Source organism: Schistocerca serialis, chromosome 11, assembly GCF_023864345.2.
Source record: "Schistocerca serialis cubense isolate TAMUIC-IGC-003099 chromosome 11, iqSchSeri2.2, whole genome shotgun sequence".
Lineage (NCBI taxonomy): Eukaryota > Metazoa > Arthropoda > Insecta > Orthoptera > Acrididae > Schistocerca > Schistocerca serialis.
In genome coordinates this window covers 205,383,742-205,410,682 of record NC_064648.1, presented here as the reverse complement: position 1 = coordinate 205,410,682, position 26,941 = coordinate 205,383,742, and the positions used below count along the sequence as shown (strand labels likewise).

The 26,941-nt window shown below is 41.7% G+C and overlaps 1 protein-coding gene across 1 annotated transcript in view; it reads left to right on the top strand.

Annotated features, from left to right (window-relative positions):
• Positions 1–26,941, top strand: part of LOC126426658 (pre-mRNA 3' end processing protein WDR33) — a 181,097-nt gene that overhangs the window by 65,140 nt on the left and 89,016 nt on the right. Inside the window, exon 5 of the mRNA XM_050088544.1 lies at positions 9,165–9,262. Coding sequence (XP_049944501.1) covers positions 9,165–9,262 — 98 coding nt within the window. The remainder of the gene's footprint in view (positions 1–9,164; positions 9,263–26,941) is intronic.

The following is a 26,941-nucleotide window of genomic DNA, read 5'->3' as shown; positions in this document are numbered from 1 at the left end:
GCTGTGATGCATTTCCAGACACACGTTCATACGAGCTTTTCTCCTTCCATTTCCAGTTAGGAATCTGTCTGTAGTTTGTTGGTTTTATTAATGTTCACCCTGTCTATAGTTTCAAATAGCATGCTTCATGTGCTGTGTCATCCTGCTCATCATTCACATTCATCACTTTCTTTTTTTAACAGTACTTATGTAATAAGTTTGTTAAAGGCAACTCAAAACTGTTTGCAAAAAAAAGAGTAAAAGTTATCAATGTTTCTGTTGTAATTCCTACTTTGAATACCTGTTCCCTTTTCCTCATAGTATCTTGACTGAAGATAAGGACTAAGTTTGATAGGAAAAGCCTTGCAGATGAAGTTTTTAATCAGTGTCCACTTTTATTTTTTGTACATTTTATCAAACTTTGTTGGCATTTGTAAATACTGCCATTAGTTTGTGTGTGTATCTCTAACTTGTTAAAAAATGTCTTCATTTCTTGCCTTATCAGTGTCTTGGTAGTCTTTCCTGTAAATATAAGAATGTTAATTCGTGCATACTACAATTTTTTTTCCAAACATTTCTGTCCAATGTTCATTATTAAAGATGACTGCAGTCATATACTGTTGGGAAAAGATTTCTAGGAGCAAATACAAGTGTGGACCAAAAAGGTGACATACAGATGCTTGAGAAAGGAATCATTGTTGAGAACAAATCTATAATCAGGAATAAAGGAGAAACATCACTCTGGACTTGAGATAATGAATCAAATTGCTTATCAAGAATATCCTAGTAACACATGAGATTTGCAAATTTGAAAAGCTATAGAGAGAGAGAGAGAGAGAGAGAGAGAGAGAGAGAGAGGGGGGGGGGGGGGGGGGGGAGGAGGGAGGGAGAGTGTTTGAGTCATAGATGCAGTAGGGACACTAAAAATAGATGCATTATTTGAGATTTTTCAAAAGGAACCAGACAGTTTGCATTATTCAGGAACTGTGTTTCATGGCATAATACTGCATGACTGTTTTTAAATCTTAAACTTGTTCTTGTAACATCAAAATCAATCAGCTCCATGACAATGGACAAGCGGTTTACTACGTACATGTTTTTGTGCTGTGTATATGTGGTTTGACATAAAATAAACAGGACTTGGGCCATGAGTTTGTGTTCTTATATGTACGCATCAAAAAATGGTCATTTCCAAAGTAAGATCCATTTCAATTCACACATATATGGGTTCTTTCCTTCCACTGTTCAAACAATTAGAACTTATACTTATAAAGATTAGTATTAACACAACAATTATGACACTTGACAATGCGTAAGATAGAATCAGGTTAATCACTTGATATGGTAGTAGCCAGAGAACAATTTTAATGGTGAATATTGCTAAAAATTCAAAGGCTTGTATTTTTATATTTAATTAAAAGAAGGGTGGTATCAACTTTTGGCATTTGCAGTTATAAATATTTGTGTTTTATGGTACTGGCAAAATTATTTTCTTTCCTCCTTCTCTTTTGCCCCTCCCCTACTCATTTCATTTAACTGCTCATCATAATCTTTGCTGTCTCTGACATAATTATAATATCATCAAACCTTGAAAGATTTTATTTCTTCTCCCTTAACTTTAATTCTCTTTCCAAGTATCTCCTTGGTTTCTTTTACTGCTTGTTTGATGTACAGATTGAATAACACCAGGGTTAGGCTATAACCCTGCCCTACAACATTCTCTATCTATCCCTTTCATGTCTATCAACTGTTCTAACTAAAATCTGGTTTCTGTAAAGTGTAGATACCTTTTCACTCCATTTATTTTATCCTTGCTACCTTCAGTATTTCAAAGAGCGAATTCAGTGAACAAGCTTTCTCCAAATTTACAGAAACTATAATTATAATGTACTAGCTTAGCTGGATACCCAGAATTGCCTGAGTATATGTTTATTCCAAGTTTCTGTCAGTCCATCTCCTCTTCCCCACTCTGTACATCTCTTCCTGTCCTCCTCCCTATCCATCTCCTGTTCTCTCCTTGTGCATCTGATCCCCCCCCCCCCCCCCCCCGTCTCTCTGTCCACCTGATTGCCTCTTCCCCCCCCCCCCCCCGCCCCCCCTCACACCTCTGATTATCCGCTCCTCCCACTATTACTGTCCATCACCTCCTTCCTGCCTCTAAGTCCATCTCCTCTTACCCTCTCTAAGTTCATCCTCCCCTATCTGAAGTCCATCTCCTAACAACCCCCCCCCCCTCCTGAATTCAATCTCCTCCTCCCCCTCTCTTTTAATCACCTTCTTCCCATCTCTCTGTCCATATCCTCATCCTTCTCTCTCTGTCCATTCCCTCCTCACTATCTATGTCCATCTCGTCCTACCTCTCTCCATCTCCTTCCCTCCAGTTTATCCCCCACCAAAATAGCAGGCAGGTGGTTCTTACCACCACAACAAGTCTTCCCAGATACTAAGTACTATATGCACCAAGTGTGGTTGAAATTATTCCAGGAGTTTAGGAGGTTTTTTCCAGCAACTTTGCCATAGTATGCACATGTCATATATTTTCACTATATTTAACATATGTCACACATATTTGTACATATATTTCACCTGTATCTGTAGTGAATTTTGCCCTGCAGTTTTGTTTTCAAGCAGCTCAATGTTTATGATGTCATTTCTCCTGAAGAATATGTCATAGAATGATATAATTTTGCAGGAGCATTTAGTGGTAAATTTTTATATTGTCTGTTAAATTTTTTGTGAATAGAGTCGGTAGTAAAGACATAATAAATTGCAACATCAGGCATGATGCGGCTGTTTTCTACACATCTCAGTGTATATGACTTTATGTCTCATGAAGTATGTGTCGTACAATGATATTATTTTGCAGGTACATTCAGTGGTATTTGCGTATACTGTATGCAGAATCTGTTATGAATAAATTTAGTAGTAAAAAACTAAAGAATTAAAATGTCATCCCTGATACAGCAGTTTTAGCGCATGGCCAGCAGAAATGTAGTTAGCGATGAACTTCATTCCTTTCATCATTTTGTGGGGATTGTGAGTGAGAAAAACTTTCATAAAGATGTGAAATTATGTGTAAAGTTTGTTGAAAGTCACTAAGTACTCTCATTCTGTTATGAAGGATGTGACAGTGTGGGAATTCACGCGTCATGAGCTAGGATTGTTTTTAGCCCACCCCCACCCATTTGATTGGTACATGGTGCTTACTCCCGCATAAGTTAATTGCACTGTACCTGTAACCTTCCCACAGGTGTAAGCAATAAGTACACAAAGTTTTATGCCAATCATATGAACGGCATAGCAGTACATAAAATATGAACAAACGAACAAACATTGAATTTTATATAATATGCAGACTGTAGTAATAAATGAAAATTTATACCAAGTCCGCATCTCCTGCTCATTAGGCAGATTCACTAACCACCATACCATACTGGCTCAATGGCTTTACACAGCTGCACAGACTACCCTAGCATGCTTCCCTCCTCAATCCAAATTCCCATTCATGCCTCAGCCCTCTTTGTTGTTGTTGTTGTTGTTGTTGTTGTTGTGGTCTTCGGTTGGGAGACTGGTTTGATGCAGCTCTCCATGCTACTCTATCCTGTGCAAGATTCATCATCTCCGAGTAACTACTGCAAACTACATCCTTCTGAATCTGTTTAGTCTATTCATGCCTTGGTCTCCCTATACAATTTCTACCCTCCGCACTTCCCTCCAATACCAGGTTGTTGATCCCTTCCCGATCGCTTCTTCTAGTCAAGTTGTGCCACAAATTCCTCTTCTCCCCAATTCTATTCAGTACCTCCTCATTAGTTATGTGATCTGCCCATCTAATCTTAAGCATTCTTCTGTAGCACCACATTTCGAAAGCTTCTATTTTCTTGTCTAAACTATTTATCGTCCATGTTTCACTTCCATGCAAATACTTTCAGAAAAAGACTTCCTGACACTTAAATCTATAATCGATGTTAACAAATTTCTCTTCTTCAGAAACACTTTCCTTGCCATTGCCAGTCTACATTTTATGTCCTCTCTACTTTGACCATCATCAGTTATTTTGCTGCCCAAATAACAAAACTCATCTGCTAAGATAAGTGTCTCATTTCCTAATCTAATTCCCTCTGCATCACCTGATCTAATTCATCTACATTCCATTACCATCGCTTTGCTTTTGTTGTTCATCTTACATCCTCCTTTCAAGACAATGTCCATTTCATTCAACTTCTCTTCCAGGTCCTTTGCTGTCTCTGACAGAATTACAGTGTCGTTGGCAAACCTCAAAGTTTTTATTTCTTCTCCATGTATTTTAATTCCTACTCCAAATTTTTCTTTCGTTTTCTTTACTGCTTGCTCCATATACAGATTGAATAACATCGGAGATAGGCTACAACCTCGTCTCACTCCCTTCTCAACCACTGCTTCCATTTCGTGCCCCTCGACTCTTATAATTGCCATCTAGTTTCTGTACAAATTGTGAATAGCCTTTTGCTCCCCTGCCACCTTCAGAATTTGAAAGAGAGTAATCCAGTCAACATTGTCGAAAGCTTTCTCTAAGTCTACAAATGATAGAAATGTACGTTTGCCTTTCCTTAATGTATCTCCTAAGATAAGTCGTAGGGTCAGTGTTGCCTCACGTGTTCCAACATTTCTATGAAATCCAAATTGATCTCCCCCAAGGATGACTTCTACCATTTTTTCCATTCGTCTGTAAAGAATTCATGTTAGTATTTTGCAGCCATGACGTATTAAACTGTTAGTTGGATAATTTTCACACCTGTCAATACTTGCTCTCTTTAGGATTGGAATTAATATATTCTTCTTGGAGTCTGAGGCTATTGCACCTGTCTCATACATTTTGCTCACCAGATGGTAGGGTTTTGTCAGGGCTGGCTCTCTCAAGTCTATCAGCAGTTCTAATGGAAGGTTGTCTACTACCGAGGCCTTGTTTCAACTTAGGTCTTTCAGTGCTCTGTCAAATTCTTCATGCAGTATCATATCTCCCACCTCATTTTCATGTATGTCCTCTTCCATTTCAATAATATTGCCCTGAAGTACATCGCCCTTCCACCTTTCTGCCTTCTCTTTTTTGCTTAGAACTGGTTTTCCATCTTAGCTCTTGATATTCATACAAGGGTCTTGATATTCATACAAGTAGTTCTCTTTTTTCCAAAGGTCTCTTTAATTTTCCTATAGGCGGTATCTGTCTTGTCCCTAGTGATACATGCCTCTACATGCTTACATTTGTCCTCTAGCCATCCCTGCTTAGCCATTTTGCACTTCCTGTTGGTCTCATTTTTGAGAGGTTTTTATTCCTTTTTGCCTGCTTCATTTACTGCATTTTTATATTTTCTCCTTTCTTCAGTTAAATTCAGTGTCTCTTCTGTTACCCAAGGATTTCTACTAGCCCTCATCTTTTTACCTACTTGATCCTCTGCTGCCTTCACTATTTCATCTCTCAAAGCTTCCCATTCTTCTTTTACTGTATATCTTTCCCCCGTTCTTGTTAATTGTTCCCTAACACTCCCTCTGAAACTCTCTTCAACCTCTGGTTGTTTCAGTTTATCCAGGTCCCAACCAATAGATTGTAGTCAGAGTCCACATCCGCCCCTGGAAAAGTCTTACAATTTAAAACCTGGTTCCTATATCTCTGTCTTATCATTATATAATCTATCTGAAACCTTCCAGTGTCTCCAGGCCTCTTCCACGTATGCAACCTTCTTTCACGATTCTTAAACCGAGTGTTAGCTATGATTAAGTTATGCTCTGTGCAAAATTCTACCAGGTGGCTTCCTCTTGCATTCCTTACCCCCAGTCCATATTTACCTACCACTTGGTATTCCCCCTAAACTCAAACAGCATCACAGAGGTTCTCCAGTTGTATTGGAATAGCACCTCAGCATCAAATGAAATGGAGGATCCTGCCTAAAACCCAGTCATAAGTACTTTAATCAAATGAAGTGCTACATTTGATATTGAGATGCTATTCCAATACAGCTGCAGAGCCTCTGAGTTTAGGCGGAGTGCCAAGTGGACTAAGGCATGAATGGGAATTTGGATTGATGAGGGAGACGTGCTAGGGTAATCTGTGCAGTTGTGCAAACCCTCTGTGCCAAGCTGGCATAATGGTTAGCACATCTACCTAGTGAACAGGAGACCCGGGTTAGAATCCTGGCTTTGGTACAAATTTTCACTTATCACTTTGGTCACATATATACATCATAGATGTTTGAGACTGGAGAAGGTCTCTGGAACCATACAGTTTTATTTGCTATAAATATAAGTTCAACTCTCTCTAATCTGTCTCTGAAGGTAAGTCATTGGTCAGTATTGTCTCTCATGTTCCTACATTTCTCCATAACCAAAACTAATTTTCCCTGAGACTGGCTACTACCAGTTTTTTTCCATTCTTCTGTAAATAAAGTGTCAGTAGTTTGCAACCATGACTTATTGAACTGCTGGTTCAGCAGTCTTCACACTTGCTTCTTTAATTCAGGTTATGTTCCCTGCCTCATATTGCACACTAGGTGGAATAGTTTTGCCACATCTTGCTCTCCCAAGGACATCGGTAATTGTGGGGGAATGTGGTCTTGTCCAGGGGCCTTATTTCCACTTAGGCCTCTCAGTTCTGTATCAAGATCTTCTCACAGTGTCATATCTCTCATCTCATCTTCATTTACTTCTTCTTCCCTTTCTATAATATTATCTGTAAGTTAATTTTCCTTGTAGCCCTTCTACGTACTCCTTCCACCCTTCAGCTTTACTTTCTTTACTTAGTACTGGGTTGTGTCGGAGTTCATAGTGCAGCTTCTCCTTTCTCCAGAGTTCTTTAATTTTCCTCTTGGTGGCCTCTATCTTTCTCCTAGTCATGCATGCTTCTACAGCCTTGCATTTGTCATCCAACCATTCCTACTGAGCCAAATTGCACTTTCTGTAACACACTTTTAGATGTCTATATTCCCTTTCACCTGCTTCATTTTTATATTTCCTACTCCTTTCGTCAGTTGAATTGAGTGACTCGTGTGCTATCCAATAATTTCTATTGGGCCTTGTCTTTATATATTTTTTATTCTGCTGCCTTCCCTTTTTCATCTCTCAAAGTTACACATTAATTTTCTGTTGGATTCTTTCCCTGTCTTGGTCAAACATTACCTAACACTACTGAAACTCTGAACAGCCTGTGGTTCCATTAATTTATCCATGTCCAAAAATTTGAGTTTGAAAATTTACCAATGTGCCTTACAACCTCTGAGGGTGACCTTATAACACAGCCTAAAGCATATATGTCTGCAGCTCATAGTCTTGCGGTAGCGTTCTCGCTTCCCACGCACAGGGTCCCGGGTTCAATTCCTGGCGGGGTCAGGTATTTTTCCTGTCTCGAGATGACTGGGTGCTGTTGTGTTGTCTTCATCATCATCATCATAAATGAAAGTAAATCTAATCTAATCTAATTTATCTCTACAGTCTTCGTCGATATTATTCATTAGAATACTCGTGATTTCCTTGTGCGATGAATTGTGTCCCAACATGGCAAAGGCTACATCCGCGAACGCTGCCGTCTCACCAGAAGCGAAAAGATGACTGGCCGAATGTCAGACTCGTAAACAGAAAGGGCCAAGAGGAGGTGAAAACTATAGCTCTTTCCTACATTACAAAGAAAACCAGATAATGACATTGTTGTCAGAAATGCGGAAAACATTAAGTAAGGGTTCTAATGTGTATGTTTACCTGCTCCCTAACATGGGCGTATATGAATGCCATTAGCCATCTAGACTTTCCGCCTCCCAGACATATCTGAAAGCCAGTAGCTGCAAAAGGGTTAAAAAAAACATTTGTGATTGGAGAAAGGAAAGAAATATTTGTTATGAAATGGTTGGGAGTTGCGAAAGCCACAATTTGTGCCAGTTCGGCAAAATGAGAAACTTTGTGTACTGCCTCCTTTTATCCCATGATGTTCAAAAACATTTAATGTTTCATGTTTGCTTGTTGATGTTATGATGTTGAAGTCATTAAATCTCTGCAAATAGTAGTTGTATTACACGTTTATTACCTTATAAATAAATTAAAAAATTTTTTTTTTATTTTAAATTCAGTGCATTAGTATTTGTAAAATGATTCTTTCATATAGCGTTCATTAAAAAATGACGACCATGCCACCTGGGACCTGTGGAATGGTACATTAGCTTATTTGTTTGAGTTGTAAATATTTGTCATGTATTGTTGTTTTTCTGACATGTTCTACATCCTGGAGGACCTCCTCACTACAGATCAATTGGAATGAAAGTAAATCTAATCTAATCTAATCATTCATCCCCATTATGGTCGGAGGAAGGCAATGGCAAACCATCTCCGTTAGGACCTTTCCTAGTCGGCGGTGCGGGTCTCTCACATTGTGCCCTACGCTCCTCGGAGTTTGAGACATCATCATCATCATCATCATCATCATCATCATCATCATCACCATCGAGGCTTATATAACCAATCACCAATCTCATGAAGAATATAAGTACTGGCCATGAAAGCCTGCATTGTATTTTTATTTGAAATTAACTGTGTCTCCATTTTTGAGTAATACACATGGTGACTTCTATCACCCATCTCTAAAACATTTGTTGGGGACACGTGTACAGGTGCCTAACATGTTATTTTGAAAAGAAACTATGATGGGACACACACCTACATGTAAAATCAGTACAATGCATCCCGTTTGTGGGGGAAAAAAGTTCTGTAATAGCAATGATCTGTAACATTTATTGATGATCTGTACAAATGAGTTGGCTGGACAAAAGTCAATAACTAAAATAAAGTTTTATAATTTGTTCCCATGCTGTAATGACTGACTTTTAATAAGATGTGCACCTCATTTCAGGAGGGAGGGATGTGTGTGTGTGTGTGTGTGTGTGTGTGTGTGTGTGTGTGTGTGTGTGTGTGTGAGAGAGAGAGAGAGAGAGAGAGAGAGAATGAGAGAGAGTGAGTGTGTGCGTGTGTATGTGTGTGTGCTCGCGTGCTTGCACCTGCGTGTTTGTGTTTGGATGTGCGCGCACTAGCACTGGCTGTCTCAAACAGAAACAGTATCCTCCAGTTTTCATTTTGCTGTTTACTTCCTTTATCTATTGACATAATGAGGCAGAATATGTTTGTATCACGTGCTTTTTTTGTTTTGTCTGTTCCCCCCGCTCGAACTTTAGCTTCAGTCCGACGGACCACAAGTTTGTGACTTGCTCTGACGATGGCACCCTCAGGATATGGGATTTCATGCGCTGCCACGAAGAGAGGATACTCCGAGGTATGTAGCCTGTTATTAAATATCAATCCACAACTTTGATTAAGCCTTCTTTTGGAATGTCCCTCACAAATTACCTGAAGACAGTGGCTTCAACTGGACAGGCAAAGCTAAGGATGGCTAGTTGCATTGGATGGTATTCTCTGTGAGGTTTATTGGATAAAGCTTGGGTAATAAAGGAACTATGCTGAAAGTACCACAGTGCTGATAATTTATTATGTTAGTAAGTTGTACCACAGAAACAGGATTGCCATGTGGTACTGGAGGTGCAATGTTATCATAATTTTCAATACGATAGGGTCTGCAGGTGCAATGAATTTCTTGAATGATTTCACAATGCTTCTAGCTGCCAATCTCTTTACTTATTGTACAATTGTACACTTTCAGACTTAGGCGAGTTTCAAGCATCAAAACAGAAGCATTATACATTGGATCATTAGTGACACTTTGGATCATTAGTGACACTTGTGATTTTGACATAGGAACAAGTCATATCTTTAGATATACTAGGCACATTACTACACACTTTATGGATGATCATTTTGTAGTACATTATGCCACGTACATCCTTGCTCCTGTGACTGCATGTAATGGTCTTAGTATTATGAGAAGGAAAGTTGCTACTCACCCTGGGGACTGATGACCTCAGATGTTTAGTCCCACAGTGCTCAGAGCCATTTGAGCTACTCACCATATAGTGGAGATGCTGAGTCACATATAGGCACAACAAAAAGACTTTCACCCTTAAAGCTTTCAGCGATTTGGCCTTTGTCAACAATATACACACATACGCACACACATACACACTCACGCAAATGCAACTCTCACACACGACTGCAGTCCCAGGCAACTGAAACCACACTGCGAGCAGCAGCACCAGTGCATGATGGGAGTGGCGACTGGGTGGGGGTAAGGAGGAGGCTGGGGTGGGGAGGGGGAGGGATAGTATGGTGGGGATGGTGGACAGTGAAGTGCTGCAGGTTAGGCAGAGGGCAGGGGTGGGGGGGGGGGGGGGGTGGAAGCAGGGGAAAAGGAGAGAAATAGAGAGAAATAAATAAAAAGACTGGGTGTGGTAGTGGAATGACAGCTGTGTAGTGCTGGAATGGGAGCAGGAAGTGGGCTGGATGGGTGAGGACAGTGACTAACGAAGGTCGAGGTCAGGAGGGTTATGGGAACGTAGGATGTATTGCAGGGAAAATTCCCACCTGGGCAATTGAGAAAAGCTGGTGTTAGTGGGAAGGATCCATATGGCACAGGCTGTGAAGCAGTCATTGAAATGAAGGATATCATCTTTGGCAGCGTGTTCAGCAACAGGATGGTCCACTTGTTTCTTGGCCACAGTTTGTCGGTGGCCATTCATGTGGACAGACAGCTTGCTGGTGGTCATGCCTACATAGAATACAGCACAGTGGTTGCAGCTTAGCTTGTAGACCACATGACTGGTTCCACAGGTAGCCCTGCCTTTGATGGGATAGGTGGTGTTAGTGACCAGACTGGAGTAGGTGGTGGATGGGACAGGTCTTGCACCTAGGTCTATTACAGGAGCATGAGCCATGAGATAAGGGATTGGGAGCAGGGATTGTGTAAGGATGGACGAGTATATTGTGTAGGTTCGGTGGACGGTGGAATACCACTGTGGAAAGGATAGTGGACAAGATATTTCTAATTTCTGGGCATGACGAGAGGTAATCGAAACCCTGGCAGAGAATATAATTCAGTTGCTCCAGTCCTGGGTGGTATTGAGTTACGAGGGGATTGGTCCTCTGTGGCTAGACGGTAGGACTTTGTGATGTGGTGGGAGACTGGAAAGGTAAGACACTAGAGCTTTGTTTCTGTACGGGGTTGAGAGGATAATTATGGTCAGTGAAGGCTTCAGTGAAGCTCTTGGTATATTTCGAAAGGGACTGCTCATTACTGCAGATGTGACAACCATGGGTGGCTAGGCTGTACAGAAGGGACTTCTTGGTGTGGAATGGGTAGCAGCAGTCAAAGCGGAGGTATTGCTGATGGTTAGTAGGTATGATATGGATGGAGGTACTGATGTAGTCATGTTTGAGGTGGAGATCAACATCTAGGAAAGTGGCTTGTTGGGTTAAGTAGGACCAGGTGAAGCAAATGGGGGAGAAGTAGTTGAGGTTCTGGAGGAATGTGGATAGGGTGTCCTCACCTTCGATCCAGATGGCAAAGATGTCATCAATGAATGTGAACCAGGTAAGGTGTTTAGGATTCTGGGCTTTTAGAAAGGATTCCTCTAGGTGGCCCATGAATAGGTTGGCATAGGATGGTGCCATGCGGGTGCCCATAGCTATACCCCAGACTTGTTCGTACTTCAAAGGAGAAGTAATTGTGGTTGAGGATATAGTTGGTCATAGTGACTAGGAAGGAGGTTGTTCGTTTGGAAACTGTTAGGCAGTGGGAAAGGTAGTGTTCAATAGTGTAAGGCCATGGGCATTAGGAATGTTAGTTTACAGGGAGGTGGCATCAATAGTGATGAGCAGGACACCATGTGGTAAAGGGACAGGAGTGTGCTCCCTGCCGCCATTGGATAAGCAGCTGCAGCAGCAAGTCGTATACTCCTAGCTCACTCATTTGCTACATAGTTTAATTCTTAATTTCTTTGCGTGTTTTTGGTACTTGCATTGTTTAATTCATAAATTTCGGGCGTATTATAGTATTTGAGAGTGTAGCATCGTGTTTTAGTACCTGAATAGTGTAATTTCGCTTAGTCTCCTTCCGCCGCCGAGCAGTGTCAGCAGTGCGCAAGTAGCAGCATTACTGCATTTACTAGGCAATCTTGTATTTTAATAACCGTTTAAATTTTGTCGATTTGTTTGCGCTCTCTGTAGATTAGTTCAGACGTTCTTTGCAAAACAGTTTTTAGCATGGATAGGGACTGCAACTGCTGTGTTCGGATGCAGGCTGAGTTGGCATCCCTTCGCTCCCAGCTTCAGGCAGTGTTGGCTTCGGTCACACAGCTTGAGGCTGTTGCCAATGGGCATCACTGTGGGGGTCCGGATGGGGTTTTGTCGGGGACGGCCAGCTTGTCCCACGCATCCCCTGATCGGACTAGGACTGTGGTTGCCCGGAATACTGCCCGCATTGAGGCTGATCCCTCACCTGTGGTAGAGTGGGAGGTCGTTTCAAGGTGTGGCAGGGGGCGAAAGACATTCCGGAGGGCTGAACGGAAAGCCTCTCCAGTTTGTCTGACGAACCGGTTTCAGGCTCTGTCTCAGGCTGATACTGATCTTCGGCCTGACATGGCTGCTTGTCCTGTTCCAGAGGTTGCCCCTCAGTCTGCAAGATCCGGGCAGTTGCAGAGGGTGGGCTTACTGGTAGTTGGGAGCTCCAACGTCAGGCGCGTAATGGGGCCCCTTAGGGAAATGGCAGCAAGAGGGGGGAAGAAAACCAATGTGCACTCCGTGTGCATACCGGGGGGAGTCATTCCAGATGTGGAAAGGGTCCTTCCGGATGCCATGGAGGGTACAGGGTGCACCCATCTGCAGGTGGTCGCTCATGTCGGCACCAATGATGTGTGTCGCTATGGATCAGAGGAAATCCTCTCTGTCTTCCGGCGGCTATCTGATTTGGTGAAGACTGCCAGTCTCGCTAGCGGGATGAAAGCAGAGCTCACCATCTGCAGCATCGTCGACAGGACTGACTGCGGACCTTTGGTACAGAGCCGAGTGGAGGGTCTGAATCAGAGGCTGAGACGGTTCTGCGACCGTGTGGGCTGCAGATTCCTCGACTTGCGCCATAGGGTGGTGGGGTTTCGGGTTCCGCTGGATAGGTCAGGAGTCCACTACACGCAACAAGCGGCTACACGGGTAGCAGGGGTTGTGTGGCGTGGGCTGGGCGGTTTTTTAGGTTAGATGGCCTTGGGCAAGTACAGAAAGGGCAACAGCCTCAACGGGTGTGGGGCAAAGTCAGGACATGCGGGGACCAAGCAGCAATCGGTATTGTAATTGTCAACTGTCGAAGCTGCGTTGGTAAAGTACCGGAACTTCAAGCGCTGATAGAAAGCACCGAAGCTGAAATCGTTATAGGTACAGAAAGCTGGCTTAAGCCAGAGATAAATTCTGCCGAAATTTTTACAAAGGTACAGACGGTGTTTAGAAAGGATAGATTGCATGCAACCGGTGGTGGAGTGTTCGTCGCTGTTAGTAGTAGTTTATCCTGTAGTGAAGTAGAAGTGGATAGTTCCTGTGAATTATTATGGGTGGAGGTTACACTAAACAACCGAACTAGGTTAATAATTGGCTCCTTTTACCGACCTCCCGACTCAGCAGCATTAGTGGCAGAACAACTGAGAGAAAATTTGGAATACATTTCACATAAATTTTCTCAGCATGTTATAGTCTTAGGTGGAGATTTCAATTTACCAGATATAGACTGGGACACTCAGATGTTTAGGACGGGTGGTAGGGACAGAGCATCGAGTGACATTATACTGAGTGCACTATCCGAAAATTACCTCGAGCAATTAAACAGAGAACCGACTCGTGGAGATAACATCTTGGACCTACTGATAACAAACAGACCCGAACTTTTCGACTCTGTATGTACAGAACAGGGAATCAGTGATCATAAGGCCGTTGCAGCATCCCTGAGTATGGAAGTTAATAGGAATATAAAAAAAGGGAGGGGAAGGTTTATCTGTTTAGCAAGAGTAACAGAAGGCAGATTTCAGACTACCTAACAGATCAAAACGAAAATTTCTGTTCCGACACTGACAATGTTGAGTGTTTATGGAAAAAGTTCAAGGCAATCGTAAAATGCGTTTTAGACAGGTACGTGCCGAGTAAAACTGTGAGGGACGGGAAAAACCCACCGTGGTACAACAACAAAGTTAGGAAACTACTGCGAAAGCAAAGAGAGCTCCACTCCAAGTTTAAACGCAGCCAAAACCTCTCAGACAAACAGAAGCTAAACGATGTCAAAGTTAGCGTAAGGAGGGCTATGCGTGAAGCGTTCATAGGATTCGAAAGTAAAATTCTATGTACCGACTTGACAGAAAATCCTAGGAAGTTCTGGTCTTACGTTAAATCAGTAAGTGGCTCGAAACAGCATATCCAGACACTACGGGATGATGATGGCATTGAAACAGAGGATGACACGCGTAAAGCTGAAATACTAAACACCTTTTTCCAAAGCTGTTTCACAGAGGAAGACCGCACTGCAGTTCCTTCTCTAGATCCTCGCACAAACGAAAAAATGGCTGACATCGAAATAAGTGTCCAAGGAATAGAAAAGCAACTGGAATCACTCAATAGAGGAAAGTCCACTGGACCTGACGGGATACCAATTCGATTCTACACAGAGTACGCGAAAGAACTTGCCCCCCTTCTAACAGCCGTGTACCGCAAGTCTCTAGAGGAACGGAGGGTTCCAAATGATTGGAAAAGAGCACAGATAGTCCCAGTCTTCAAGAAGGGTCGTCGAGCAGATGCGCAAAACTATAGACCTATATCTCTTACGTCGATCTCTTGTAGAATTTTAGAACATGTTTTTTGCTCGCGTATCATGTCATTTCTGGAAACCCAGGATCTACTATGTAGGAATCAACATGGATTCCGGAAACAGCGATCGTGTGAGACCCAACTCGCCTTATTTGTTCATGAGACCCAGAAAATATTAGATACAGGCTCCCAGGTAGATGCTATTTTTCTTGACTTCCGGAAGGCGTTCGATACAGTTCCGCACTGTCGCCTGATAAACAAAGTAAGAGCCTACGGAATATCAGACCAGCTGTGTGGCTGGATTGAAGAGTTTTTAGCAAACAGAACACAGCATGTTGTTATCAATGGAGAGACGTCTACAGACGTTAAAGTAACCTCTGGCGTGCCACAGGGGAGTGTTATGGGACCATTGCTTTTCACAATATATATAAATGACTTAGTAGATAGTGTCGGAAGTTCCATGCGGCTTTTCGCGGATGATGCTGTAGTATACAGAGAAGTTGCTGCATTAGAAAATTGTAGCGAAATACAGGAAGATCTGCAGCGGATAGGCACTTGGTGCAGGGAGTGGCAACTGACCCTTAACATAGACAAATGTAATGTATTGCGAATACATAGAAAGAAGGATCCTTTATTGTATGATTATATGATAGCGGAACAAACACTGGTAGCAGTTACTTCTGTAAAATATCTGGGAGTATGCGTACGGAACGATTTGAAGTGGAATGATCATATAAAATTAATTGTTGGTAAGGTGGGTACCAGGTTGAGATTCATTGGGAGAGTGCTTAGAAAATGTAGTCCATCAACAAAGGAGGTGGCTTACAAAACACTCGTTCGACCTATACTTGAGTATTGCTCATCAGTGTGGGATCCGTACCAGGTCGGGTTGACGGAGGAGATAGAAAAGATCCAAAGAAGAGCGGCGCGTTTCGTCACCGGGTTATTTGGTAACCGTGATAGCGTTACCGAGATGTTTAATAAACTCAAGTGGCAGACTCTGCAAGAGAGGCGCTCTGCATCGCGGTGTAGCTTGCTGTCCAGGTTTTGAGAGGGTGCGTTTCTGGATGAGGTATCGAATATATTGCTTCCCCCTACTTATACCTCCCGAGGAAATCACGAATGTAAAATTAGAGAGATTAGAGCGCGCACGGAGGCTTTCAGACAGTCGTTCTTCCCGCGAACCATACGCGACTGGAACAGGAAAGGGAGGTAATGACAGTGGCACGTAAAGTGCCCTCCGCCACACACCGTTGGGTGGCTTGCGGAGTATCAATGTAGATGTAGATGTAGATGTAGAACTGTGGAAATATGGTGGAGGAAATGGTTGGTATCTTTTATGTAGGAGGATAGGTTCTTGGTAATAGGGTGAAGGTGTTGGTCTACAAGAGCAGAGATTCTCTCAGTGGGGCACAGTATCCGACAACAATGGGGCGTCCTGGTCCTGGGCAGTTAGGTTTATGGATTTTAGGAAGCACGTAGAAGGTAGGAGTGCGGGGAGTGGTAGGGGTGAGTAGAGAGATGGAATCCGGGGAGAGGTTCTGGGATAGGCCTAAGGATTTGAGTAGTGACTGGAGATCCTGCTGGATTACTGGAATGGGGTCACTGTGGCAAGATTTGTATGTGGGAGTATCTGATAGCTGGCAGAGTCCTTCCGCCAGGTAATCCTTGCGGTTCAGAACAACAGTGGTGGAGCCTTTGTCTGCAGGTAGGGTTATAAGGTGAGGATCCATTTTTAGGTGGTGGACTGGTTTTTTCTGTGGATGTAAGGTTAGTCTGCATGTTGAGGGATTTGGGGAATGATGGTGAGGCAAGGTTTGTGATTAAGAAATTCTGGAAAGTTAACAGGGGGTGGTTTGGGAGCAGTGAGGGTGGGTCACGATTCGATGAAGGAGTGAACTGAGTTAGGCAAGGTTCGTTATCAGTCTTTGGTTGAGTCTGATTGTTAGGGTTGGTGGCGAAAAAGTGTTTCCACTGTAGATACCGGGAGAAGGGAGAGAAGGTCTTTAACAAGTCCTGCATGGTTGAATTTGGGAGTGGGCTAAAGGTGAGCCCTTCGGAAAAGACTGATATTTCTGTGGGGCTAAGGCTTCTGGAGGAAAGGTTCATGACTGTATTGCAAGTCTGTTTAGTTTCTGGATTCTGTGTGGTGGTGGAAGGGAGTTTCAGAGGGTGGGGTAAGAGTAGTAGGTCTACGAGACAGGGTTTGGCACTATGAAGGGGTGTGGGGGAGGTTTGGAGGGTTGTTGTAGAGGTGGTGGACAGTGGAAACTCCAAGGCGGGAGTAGGAAGTGAGCAGGATGGAGAGCTTTTTGAGGTGGCCTTGTGCGTGTTGCTCAAGTTCCTGCAGGGCAACAGTTTCATTGTGTGTTATGGGTTTCAGGAATTTGGGATTGCATAGCAGGAGAACCTTAAGGATGGAGAAAAGATACTGCAAGGAGGTTTGGGCTTGGTTGGTATGGTTTTGCAGGACTATGTTGGTGAGGGCTAAGGATTGGCAGAATTTGAACAGGTGGAGATCATTGTGGAAGGAGATATGGCAGTCAGAGATGAGTAATTTGATGGTAAAGCCATTAGGGGGAATTCCGTGAGCCAAGCAACAATGCAGGAACAGTATGTGGTACTGGGATTTGTGTAGGGATAAGGACACTTTTCTCTATTGATACAGGTGGAAGGAGCAAGAATCCATGGTGGTGGAAAAATGCGAAAAATTTCGTAAATAATGTAGAATGACATCCAAAAAATTTTTCAAAGATACACCCAAATACGTGTGAAAACATACAAAAAGGATGAAATTGATGCAGAAGGGGGAAAACAAGATGAAATTTGAGAGATTCAACAATGGCGAAACGTGAAAACTTGCTAAAATTGGCGAGAAGTCACAAGGATCAAAGTAAAGAATAACTAATAAAAAATATATATTACTGTGGGTAGCAGGTCTGAGGATGGATAAGTGTGAAGAAGGGGGACGGAAGATGTGACTGGATGGTGGAATTAGTGGGTGTGAACTGGGCATTCAGTGTAGTTTCAGTTGCCTGAGACTGCAGTCGTGTGTGTAAGTTGCATTTGTGTGAGTGTGTGCATGTGTTGACGAAGGCCATTGGCCAAAAGCTTTAAGGGTTAAAGTCTTTCTGTTGTGCCTATCTGTGACTCTGCATCTCTGCTACATGGTGAGTAACAACTTTCCTTCTCATAATATTGTCAGAAAGGTTTTTACTATTTTAGGAGTACATTACTTTCGAGCAGTTGTTGCAAAGCTCTTATACATAAGGTTGATGTTTTAACATACTTGATACTAGGAAGATTGTAATAGTGAAATGAAGAGACACCGGCAGCTGAAGGTATCAGTAAGTCATTGAAAAGCAATGATATTAATAATGAAATTGAAAGAAATACCATACAGTTGCAGAGAGATTTGCTACCATGACCCCTCCGAGAAGACTGTTGTTTCACAAATTCTGGATGACAGGGTGACAGTATTGTTGTTGTGAGAGTTAATTGTTATCAGTGCCTGATCCCCATTTTTGTCAGGGTTAAAACTGTCATCACCATTAATTAAATCATTTGCAAATATTTTTAATAGCTTTCTTGGAAACTGAACCCCAGAAAATTGAAACCCACTTTAAAATCTGGATGTTCTAATAGCCCATAGCATGGCATGGCTGTATATAGAATGAAACGTGTTAAAATCTGGAATACAAGAACATCCAGATTTTAACATATCTTTGACATTTTGGGGATTCAGTTTTCAAGGAAACTATTAAAATATATTTGACTAATTATTTAATCAATGGCAAAGATGGTTTTAACATTGGCAAAATGTGGAATCTGGCACTGGCAATAGTTTACTTTCATAGACTATGGGTTTGTCCCTTGTGTACCAGAATTTGTGGAACGTCCTTCATTGAGAGGACACGGTAACATGTACCTCTGCTGTCCGTATGATATTTCTTTCACTATGATGTGACATTTATTCATATGATCTTGGCTTGCCCTATCAGTATATGAGGTGCAGCTGTAAAATAATGGGACTATTGCTGTAAAAAAAATTTATTTCTAAAAAATACATATCTAGTTATTTTCACCTTCAATATAACCCCCGCCCCCCTCCCCTACAATGCTCCATGCGTATTTTCCACTGATGGAAACAGCACTGAACTCTTTCACTGCTTCGAAAATCTTGTTCCTTGCAACACGGATTTGACCTTGGGGAAGAGAGAAAATTCGCATAGTGTTAGGTCAGCTGAATAAGGTGGGTAGTCTAACACAGAGATGGTGCATTGCTAGAAACCTCTTGGCAGGCAATGTGGTCTAAAGTGGTGTTTTGTCTTGATGCAGAACACAAAACTTGTCTTCCACATGTTGGGTCGTTTTTTTCTTATTTTCTTGTAGAGCTGAGCAAAAAACTCAACACAGTAATGTTTGACCTTCTCAGGAACCTAGTGAAGATGCACAATACCAAGAATACCGGGGAAAAAAACAATAATCATTGCTTTGAACCTTGATTTGCTCAGTCAAGATTTTTTTGTTCTCAGATGGAGCTGGGATCTTCCACTGCACTTCCATTGATTGGCACTTAGTTTCTGTATCATAAATAAAAAAACCAAAACCTCTCAGATGTTGTAATTCTTCTCAAGGAATTAGGACCATTTTTAGTGGTGTTCAAAATGCAAGCACACACTTTCCTCATGTTAAATTGCTTTTGTAAAATCTGCCTTACATATTCTTTGTCAATTCCTACAGTTTCAGCAATCGATTGGATACTCAACTGACGGTCAGATCAAATCAGATTACCATTTTTTTTTCTTCGATATTTTCATCCATTTTTGAAGTCGATGGGGGTCCCAGGCATGAGTCATCTTCGGTATCTTCCTGGCCATCTTTGAAATGCTCGAACCACTCAGAAACTCATGTTCATGATAAACAGTCTTCACCATACAATTCTTTTAGCACAAGATAGATTTCCAAACAGTTTTTCCAAGATTTATGTGAAACTTCATGACAGTTCATTACTCTATTACTACACTTACCTGTTTTCTGACAAAACAAAATAACAGCTCTTACACAAATGAAGACCATGGCAATACTGATTTGTCTACAGCCACCAGAGATGCTGCATTCGACAAAGAAGGCTTCAAAGCTGTTGGTTGTTCACCTTTGGTGCATGGTGCATGTGTACTTACTCTGTGACAGCATCAGTCCCCTTATTTTATAGCTGCACCTCATCAGTCTTTCTTACTCATGCTGAAGATTGCTAAACGGTTTACAGCTGGAATATGACCAGCAGCCAAAGTTTGTTTATGGCTGAATTCTTGCAATTTTATGGATCGAGAATGAATGAACTTACAGCAGAGCCCAATGACCACAGCATAACATAGCAAGTGTTGACATATGTGGTGAAAATTACTGAACTATCAGTTTAATAAGCCATGGCCACAACATACTAACATGAATTCTTTACAGATGAATGGAAAAACTGGTAGAAGCCGACCTCAGGGGAGATCAGTTTGGATTTCGTAGAAATGCTGGAACACGTGAGGCAATACTGACCCTACAACTAATCTTAGAAACGCAAACCTACATTTCTAGCTTCTGTAGACTTAGAGAAAGCTTTTGACAATGCTGACTCTTTGAAATTCTGAAGGTGACAGGGGTAAAATACAGGGAGCAAAAGGCTATTTACAATTTGTACAGAAACCAGATGGCAGTTATAAGAGTCGAGGGGCATGCAAAGGAAGCAGTGGTTGGGAAGGGAGTGAGACGGGGTTATAGCCTGTCCCCAATGTTATTCAATCTATATACTGAGCAAGCAGTAAAGGAAACAAAAGAAAAATTTGAAGTAGGAATTAAAATCCACGGAGAAGAAATAAAAACTTTGAGGATTGCCGATGACATTGTACAAGGGCAGTTCAATAAGTAATGCAACACATTTTTTTTCTCGGCCAATTTGGGTTGAAAAGACCGGAAATTTCTTGTGGAATATTTTCAAACATTCCCGCTTCGTCTCGTATAGTTTTATTGACTTCCGACAGGTGGCAGCGCTGTACGGAGCTGTTAAAATGGCGTCTGTAACGAATGTGCGTTGCAAACAACGGGCAGTGATCGAGTTTCTTTTGGCGGAAAACCAGGGATCTCAGATATTCATAGGCGCTTGCAAAATGTCTACGGTGATCTGGCAGTGGACAAAAGCACGGTGAGTCGTTGGGCAAAGCGAGTGTCATCATCGCCGCAAGGTCAAGCAAGACTGTCTGATCTCCCGCGTGCGGGCCGGCCGTGCACAGCTGTGACTCCTGCAATGGCGGAGCGTGCGAGCACACTCGTTCGAGATGATCGACGGATCACCATCAAACAACTCAGTGCTCAACTTGACATCTCTGTTGGTAGTGCTGTCACAATTGTTCACCAGTTGGGATATTCAAAGGTTTGTTCCCACTGGGTCCCTCGTTGTCTAACCGAACACCATAAAGAGCAAAGGAGAACCATCTGTGCGGAATTGCTTGCTCGTCATGTGGCTGAGGTTGACAATTTCTTGTCAAAGATTGTTACAGGTGATGAAACATGGGTTCATCACTTCGAACCTGAAACAAAACGGCAATCAATGGAGTGGCGCCACACCCACTCCCCTACCAAGAAAAAGTTTAAAGCCATACCCTCAGCCGGTAAAGTCATGGTTACAGTCTTCTGGGACGCTGAAGGGGTTATTCTGTTCGATGTCCTTCCCCATGGTCAAACGATCAACTCTGAAGTGTATTGTGCTACTCTTCAGAAATTGAAGAAACGACTTCAGCGTGTTCGTAGGCACAAAAATCTGAACGAACTTCTCCTTCTTCATGACAACGCAAGACCTCACACAAGTCTTTGCACCCGAGAGGAGCTCGCAAAACTTCAGTGGACTGTTCTTCCTCATGCACCCTACAGCCCCGATCTCGCACCGTCGGATTTCCATATGTTTGTCCCAATGAAGGACGCAATCCGTGGGAGGCACTACGCGGATGATGAAGAAGTTATTGATGCAGTATGACGTTGGCTCCGACATCGACCAGTGGAATGGTACCGTGCAGGCATACAGGCCCTCATTTCAAGGTGGCGTAAGGCCGTAGCATTGAATGGAGATTACGTTGAAAAATAGTGTTGTGTAGCTAAAAGATTGGGGAATAACCTGGTGTATTTCAATGCTGAATAAAACAACCCCTGTTTCAGAAAAAAAATGTGTTGCATTACTTATTGAACTGCCCTCGTAATTCTGTCAGAGAGAGCAAAGGACCTGGAAGAGCAGCTGAACGGAATGGACAGTGTCTTCGAAGGAGGTTATAAGATGAACATCAACAAAAGCAAAACAAGGATAATGGAATGTAGTCGAATTAAATCGGGTGATGCTTAGGGTATTAGATTAGGAAATGAGACGCTTAAAGTAGTAAATGAGTTTTGCTATTTGGGGAGCAAAATAACTGATGATGGTCGAAGTAGAGAGGATATAAAATGTAGACTGGCAATGGCAAGGAAAGTGTTTCTGAAGAAGAGAAATTTGTTAACATCGAGTATCGATTTAAGTGTCAAGAAGTCGTTTCTGAAAGTATTTGTATCCAGTGTAGCCATGTATGGAAGTGAAACGTGGATGATGAATAGTTTAGACAAAAAGAGAATAGAAGCTTTCGAAGTGTGGTGTTACAGAAGAATGCTGAAAATTAGATGGGTAGATCACATAACTAATGAGGAGGTATTGAATAGAATTGGGGAGAAGAGAAATTTGTGGCACAACTTGACTAGAAGAAGGAATCGGTTGGTAGGACGTATTCTGAGGCATCAAGGGATCACCAATTTAGTATTGGAGGGCAGTGCGGATGGTAAAAATTGTAGAGGGAAACCAAGAGATGAATAGACTAAACAAATTCAGAAGGATGTAGGTTGCAGTAGGTACTGGGAGATGATGAAGCTTGCACAGGATAGAATAGCATGGAGAGCTGCATCAAACCAGTCTATGGACTGAAGACCACATCAACAACAACAACAACATAGCAGCAGCTTAGTCAGACAAACCTGCCCTGTTAGACACACCCAAACACATTCACTAACCAGACACATTTCTGTGCACTGATTGCTGATTGGCTGTTATTTTCTATCATAGGTTTACAGCTGTGCAGTTACGACCTAGATTAGCTTGGGAAATTTTGATAGATTCCACGTGCTCTAGTCTGGTCTGACATTATCAAGTTGTCTTTCTTCATTTTTTATAAGAAGATAACAAGCTATGTGAGAAGGTCGGTACTGAGTGTATTCAGTGTACAATTCCTCAAAGATATCTCTTAGACCACCTGTGTCTTCTAAGAATTGTCAGTCACATTTTCTATTTAGTTTTGACAGACATTTTAAATTTTGTTTTTATAGTGTGTAGATAGGACCGGCCACGGTGTGCGAAATTGCACGTGAGCCTGATGTGCCGATTGTGTGCAGTCCAATGCACGGCCTTCTTGGAAGTACTCAATACAGGGTGACATTTCATTTAGTATTGGGGTGCAGCATTTTTTGGTTGGCACAACTCTCTTCAGTTTTGCAAAACCTGTGTTGTCAGCTCTGCTTACTACCGTTCACTCTTTGTTTGTGGTATAAAGGAAGTTCGCAGGTCCCATGACTGCTTGCGCTAAAAGAGGCAGTCTAGGAATCTATCATCACAAGCTTTTAAAAATGAATGGGAATAACAGAAGAGAAGGACGAGAAGTCTCAATATCTGTTATGCAGTTGCATAATCAATGGTTATGGCAAATGTTACATGAAACAACATTACAGTACCATACAAAAAGAATTTAAAGATTTAGTTGAGAATTAGAGTGTAAAAAATTTCTAGGGTCAAAAGACTGGGTTCATTGTTCTGTACATTAAAAGGCATTTTGTGCTAAATCTGCAGACGTGGAGCACACGAATAAATTGGTGGTACAATAGTAAATTTTCTGAAGTCGCATGCATCATTCCACTGTCAGTCGCAACTGTTTTCGATGGAACTGAACAAAGTTTACGGTCTTAATATATTACTGTAAAGTACGTTGGTTACATCGAGACAGCTGATTTTTTGATTTAAAAACAGACAATTGTTGAATTTACAGTGGAGAACAGAGAGCAGGAATGAAAATCAGAACATCCAGAATGGACTTCAGACCTTGCATTTCAAGTGAACTTGACTGCGCACTTCCCACAGTAAGACATTGCAAGGTGAAAAACAATTTATTTCTGATTTGATGGGGAGATATTTAAAAAGAAAATCTCCTTGTAGGAGGGACAAATTCTGACAAAGAACACAGTTCACTGAAGTCACCTACCATAAAGGAAATGTGAGGTTTAAGAATTCATTGTGGCCTTGAAGGAATTACTAGTTTTCTAAATGTTTTAAAGACACTCCTCTACCTTACTTGTTTTTAAGACTTGTTCGCCCTTCCAGTGGCCAGCATCCCTGTTTATGTGTGGATGGGATTGATTGATCTGCAGTGTAATTCCCATTTTAAAAACAAATCCTTTAACGCTAAAAGTGTCCAGAATGTCTACATTGTTTTCCTTAGGTAGAGTTTTCACATCTCCATAATGAGGCTGCATAAGTGACACAATGTTTTGATCAATGTATGTGTGTGAAAGACCTTTTTTCAATTATGAAATTAAATAAGTTATGAATACATGGCAAACAGAGTGAAAATCTCAGTGAAATTGTCCTTACACCGACAATCTGTACCAGATAAAAATTATATTATGTCTTTAGTGTGCCAAAAATAATCAAATAATACTGAAAGTTTCTTTTATTTGTGATATATGTTGTAGAAAAATATAAAATATGAAACCAAGACATATGCAGTGGGACTGCATAGGAATCTAAATGTGGCTCATTGACAGTTCCCTCCTCCTCTTCTCCCTCTTCATGCTCAGACAGTGTGCCGTGGTGGCAGGGGAATGTGAATCGAAGTGAGATAGAGCTATGTAGCACGTGAGCCAGAGAATGACTTGTGAGCTGAACTCTTCCTCAGCCGTGATGTAGTTTGAGCTAGGTGGAGAAAATGCAGCGTATGACGTGTTTCGTGCAACTTCAAGGATCAACAGATAATCGCAATTTGTATTTTATGACAAAAAGTTTTTTTTTTTAATTTTGTGGATGCATTCAATGGAGTAACCCAAAATTAGCCTAATGAAACATTTGGTTGAATGATATGTATTAGTAGGATGTCAAAACGTAAAAAACGATCATTACTTGCACAATAACTGAGTGGCACTTCCACATGGTAGTAGAAGACAGCCAGCACATTGAAACGAGAAGGGGCAAAGCCCATGAGAAACGCATGGCATCCAAATGTTTAGTGGCCTTCCCTTTCTGTTAAAAGTCTGTGAATGCTGCCAGCCAAAATGCATCGTGGAATGCTTCACTTTCTGTGACTCCCAATTTGAATCACCTTTAATTCAATTACTCATGAATGTGTGAGCGGTCATTCGTTTCTTTAAGTAATTATATGGATTATTGCTGTGTTGTGGAGTTTGGAAGCTGTAATTCTCTTCCTCAACCTCCTCCTCCTTTCACTCCAAGTTATCACCTATCTCCCATGCGCAGCATGTTGTCATCACAAATTTTGGAGCGTTTAGAGGAGATAAAAAGGACATTATAAAAATTTCACAGCTGCACCGTTTCCTCACTAGGTGTCCATGAAGATTTTTTGACACTAGTAATGTTCAGTGAGAGTTCAACCGCCATGTGATGAATATTGTTATAGAGATGTTGCTTCCCATCCTTTAGGAAGGTATCCTTGTTGGTATACAGAACACACGTTTGAGCTTCAGGAATATTTACATTTAAGCATAGATACCATTGGCAGAATTTGACGTGCTGGGGAAAACCATCAGCTGATGAGTCTGGTACCTTCTGATACTTGAACGACACTTTGTATTCAAGTGATTCATGAGAAAAGGTTTCCAATGTGATTATGGACACATGAAGGGAATTAACCAAATTGCTTACAGACTACCAATAACAAATTGTTAAAGGTAGAGACGGCCTGGCGCGGCAGATAGGCAACGAGCTACAACACTTTCGAGACGAGATTTTCGCCCATATGAACAAATATTAATGAGCATTTAGCATCCCAGGGTGCCCCAGAGAGCTACAACACCAAGAAGAATCGCTTCTCGGCTTTTGGCAAGATCAATGTGTAGTTTTTTTAATAGATATGGAATAAGGATAAGGAAGGGAACTTTATTTAATTTCTATAATAATGAGTCAGATCACCAACGAGTGTGATCTTTTTACAGTTGTCAACACCTTTCACCCACACTGAGACAGATTCCGATTCATTTATTTTATGATGATTCCTGGTCCTGAGAACTAAAGGCATAGTTGACATGTAATATGATGAACCCTTATCTCTGTTGTAAACTTCACAAATCTGAAATGTCCGATGTGATGACATCATTTGAATTGAAATTATTTAGCCCTTTTACTTTATCGACTTTTGGTCCGCGTACAAGAGCAACGGTGAGCCAGCTGTTACTCGCTAACAAGGATACGAATGAACACGGTAACAGCTGGGTCATCATTGCTCTTGTACGTGGACCAAAAGTTGATAAAGCAAAAGGGCTAGATAATTTCAATTCACGTGATGTCATCACTCATCGGACATTTCAGATTTGTGAAGTTTACAACAGAGATAAGTGATCATATTACATGTCGACTATGCCTTTAGTTCTCAGGACCAGGAATCATCGAAAAATAAATGAAACGGAATCTGTCTCAGTGTGGGTGAAAGGTGTTGACAACTATAAAAAGATCACACTCGGTGATCTGACTCATCATTATGGAAATTAAATAAAGTTCGCTTCCTTATCCTTATTCCTTATCTATTAAAAAAACTACACATTGATCTTGCCAAAAGCCGAAAAGCGATTCTTCTTGGTGTTGTAGCTCTCTGGGGCACCCTGTGATGCTAAATGCTCATTAATATTTGTTCATATGGGCGAAAATCTTGTCTTGAAAATGTTGTAGCTGGTTGCCTATCTGTCTCTAGTTTTAACGAGACAGCTGCTGCACTAAGATAAAACTTCTGGTCAACACCCTTCCGCTGCCACTGCGCTGCAGCCCGGAAGTTGTGGTTTGATAACTGGCAGCTATATAAGTAATGAATCTGGAAAGACAGCGTCAGTCGTCGAGCAGCCGCATGTGCATAGAGTTGTCGGTGCTAACATACAAGTAACACTGCATACAATA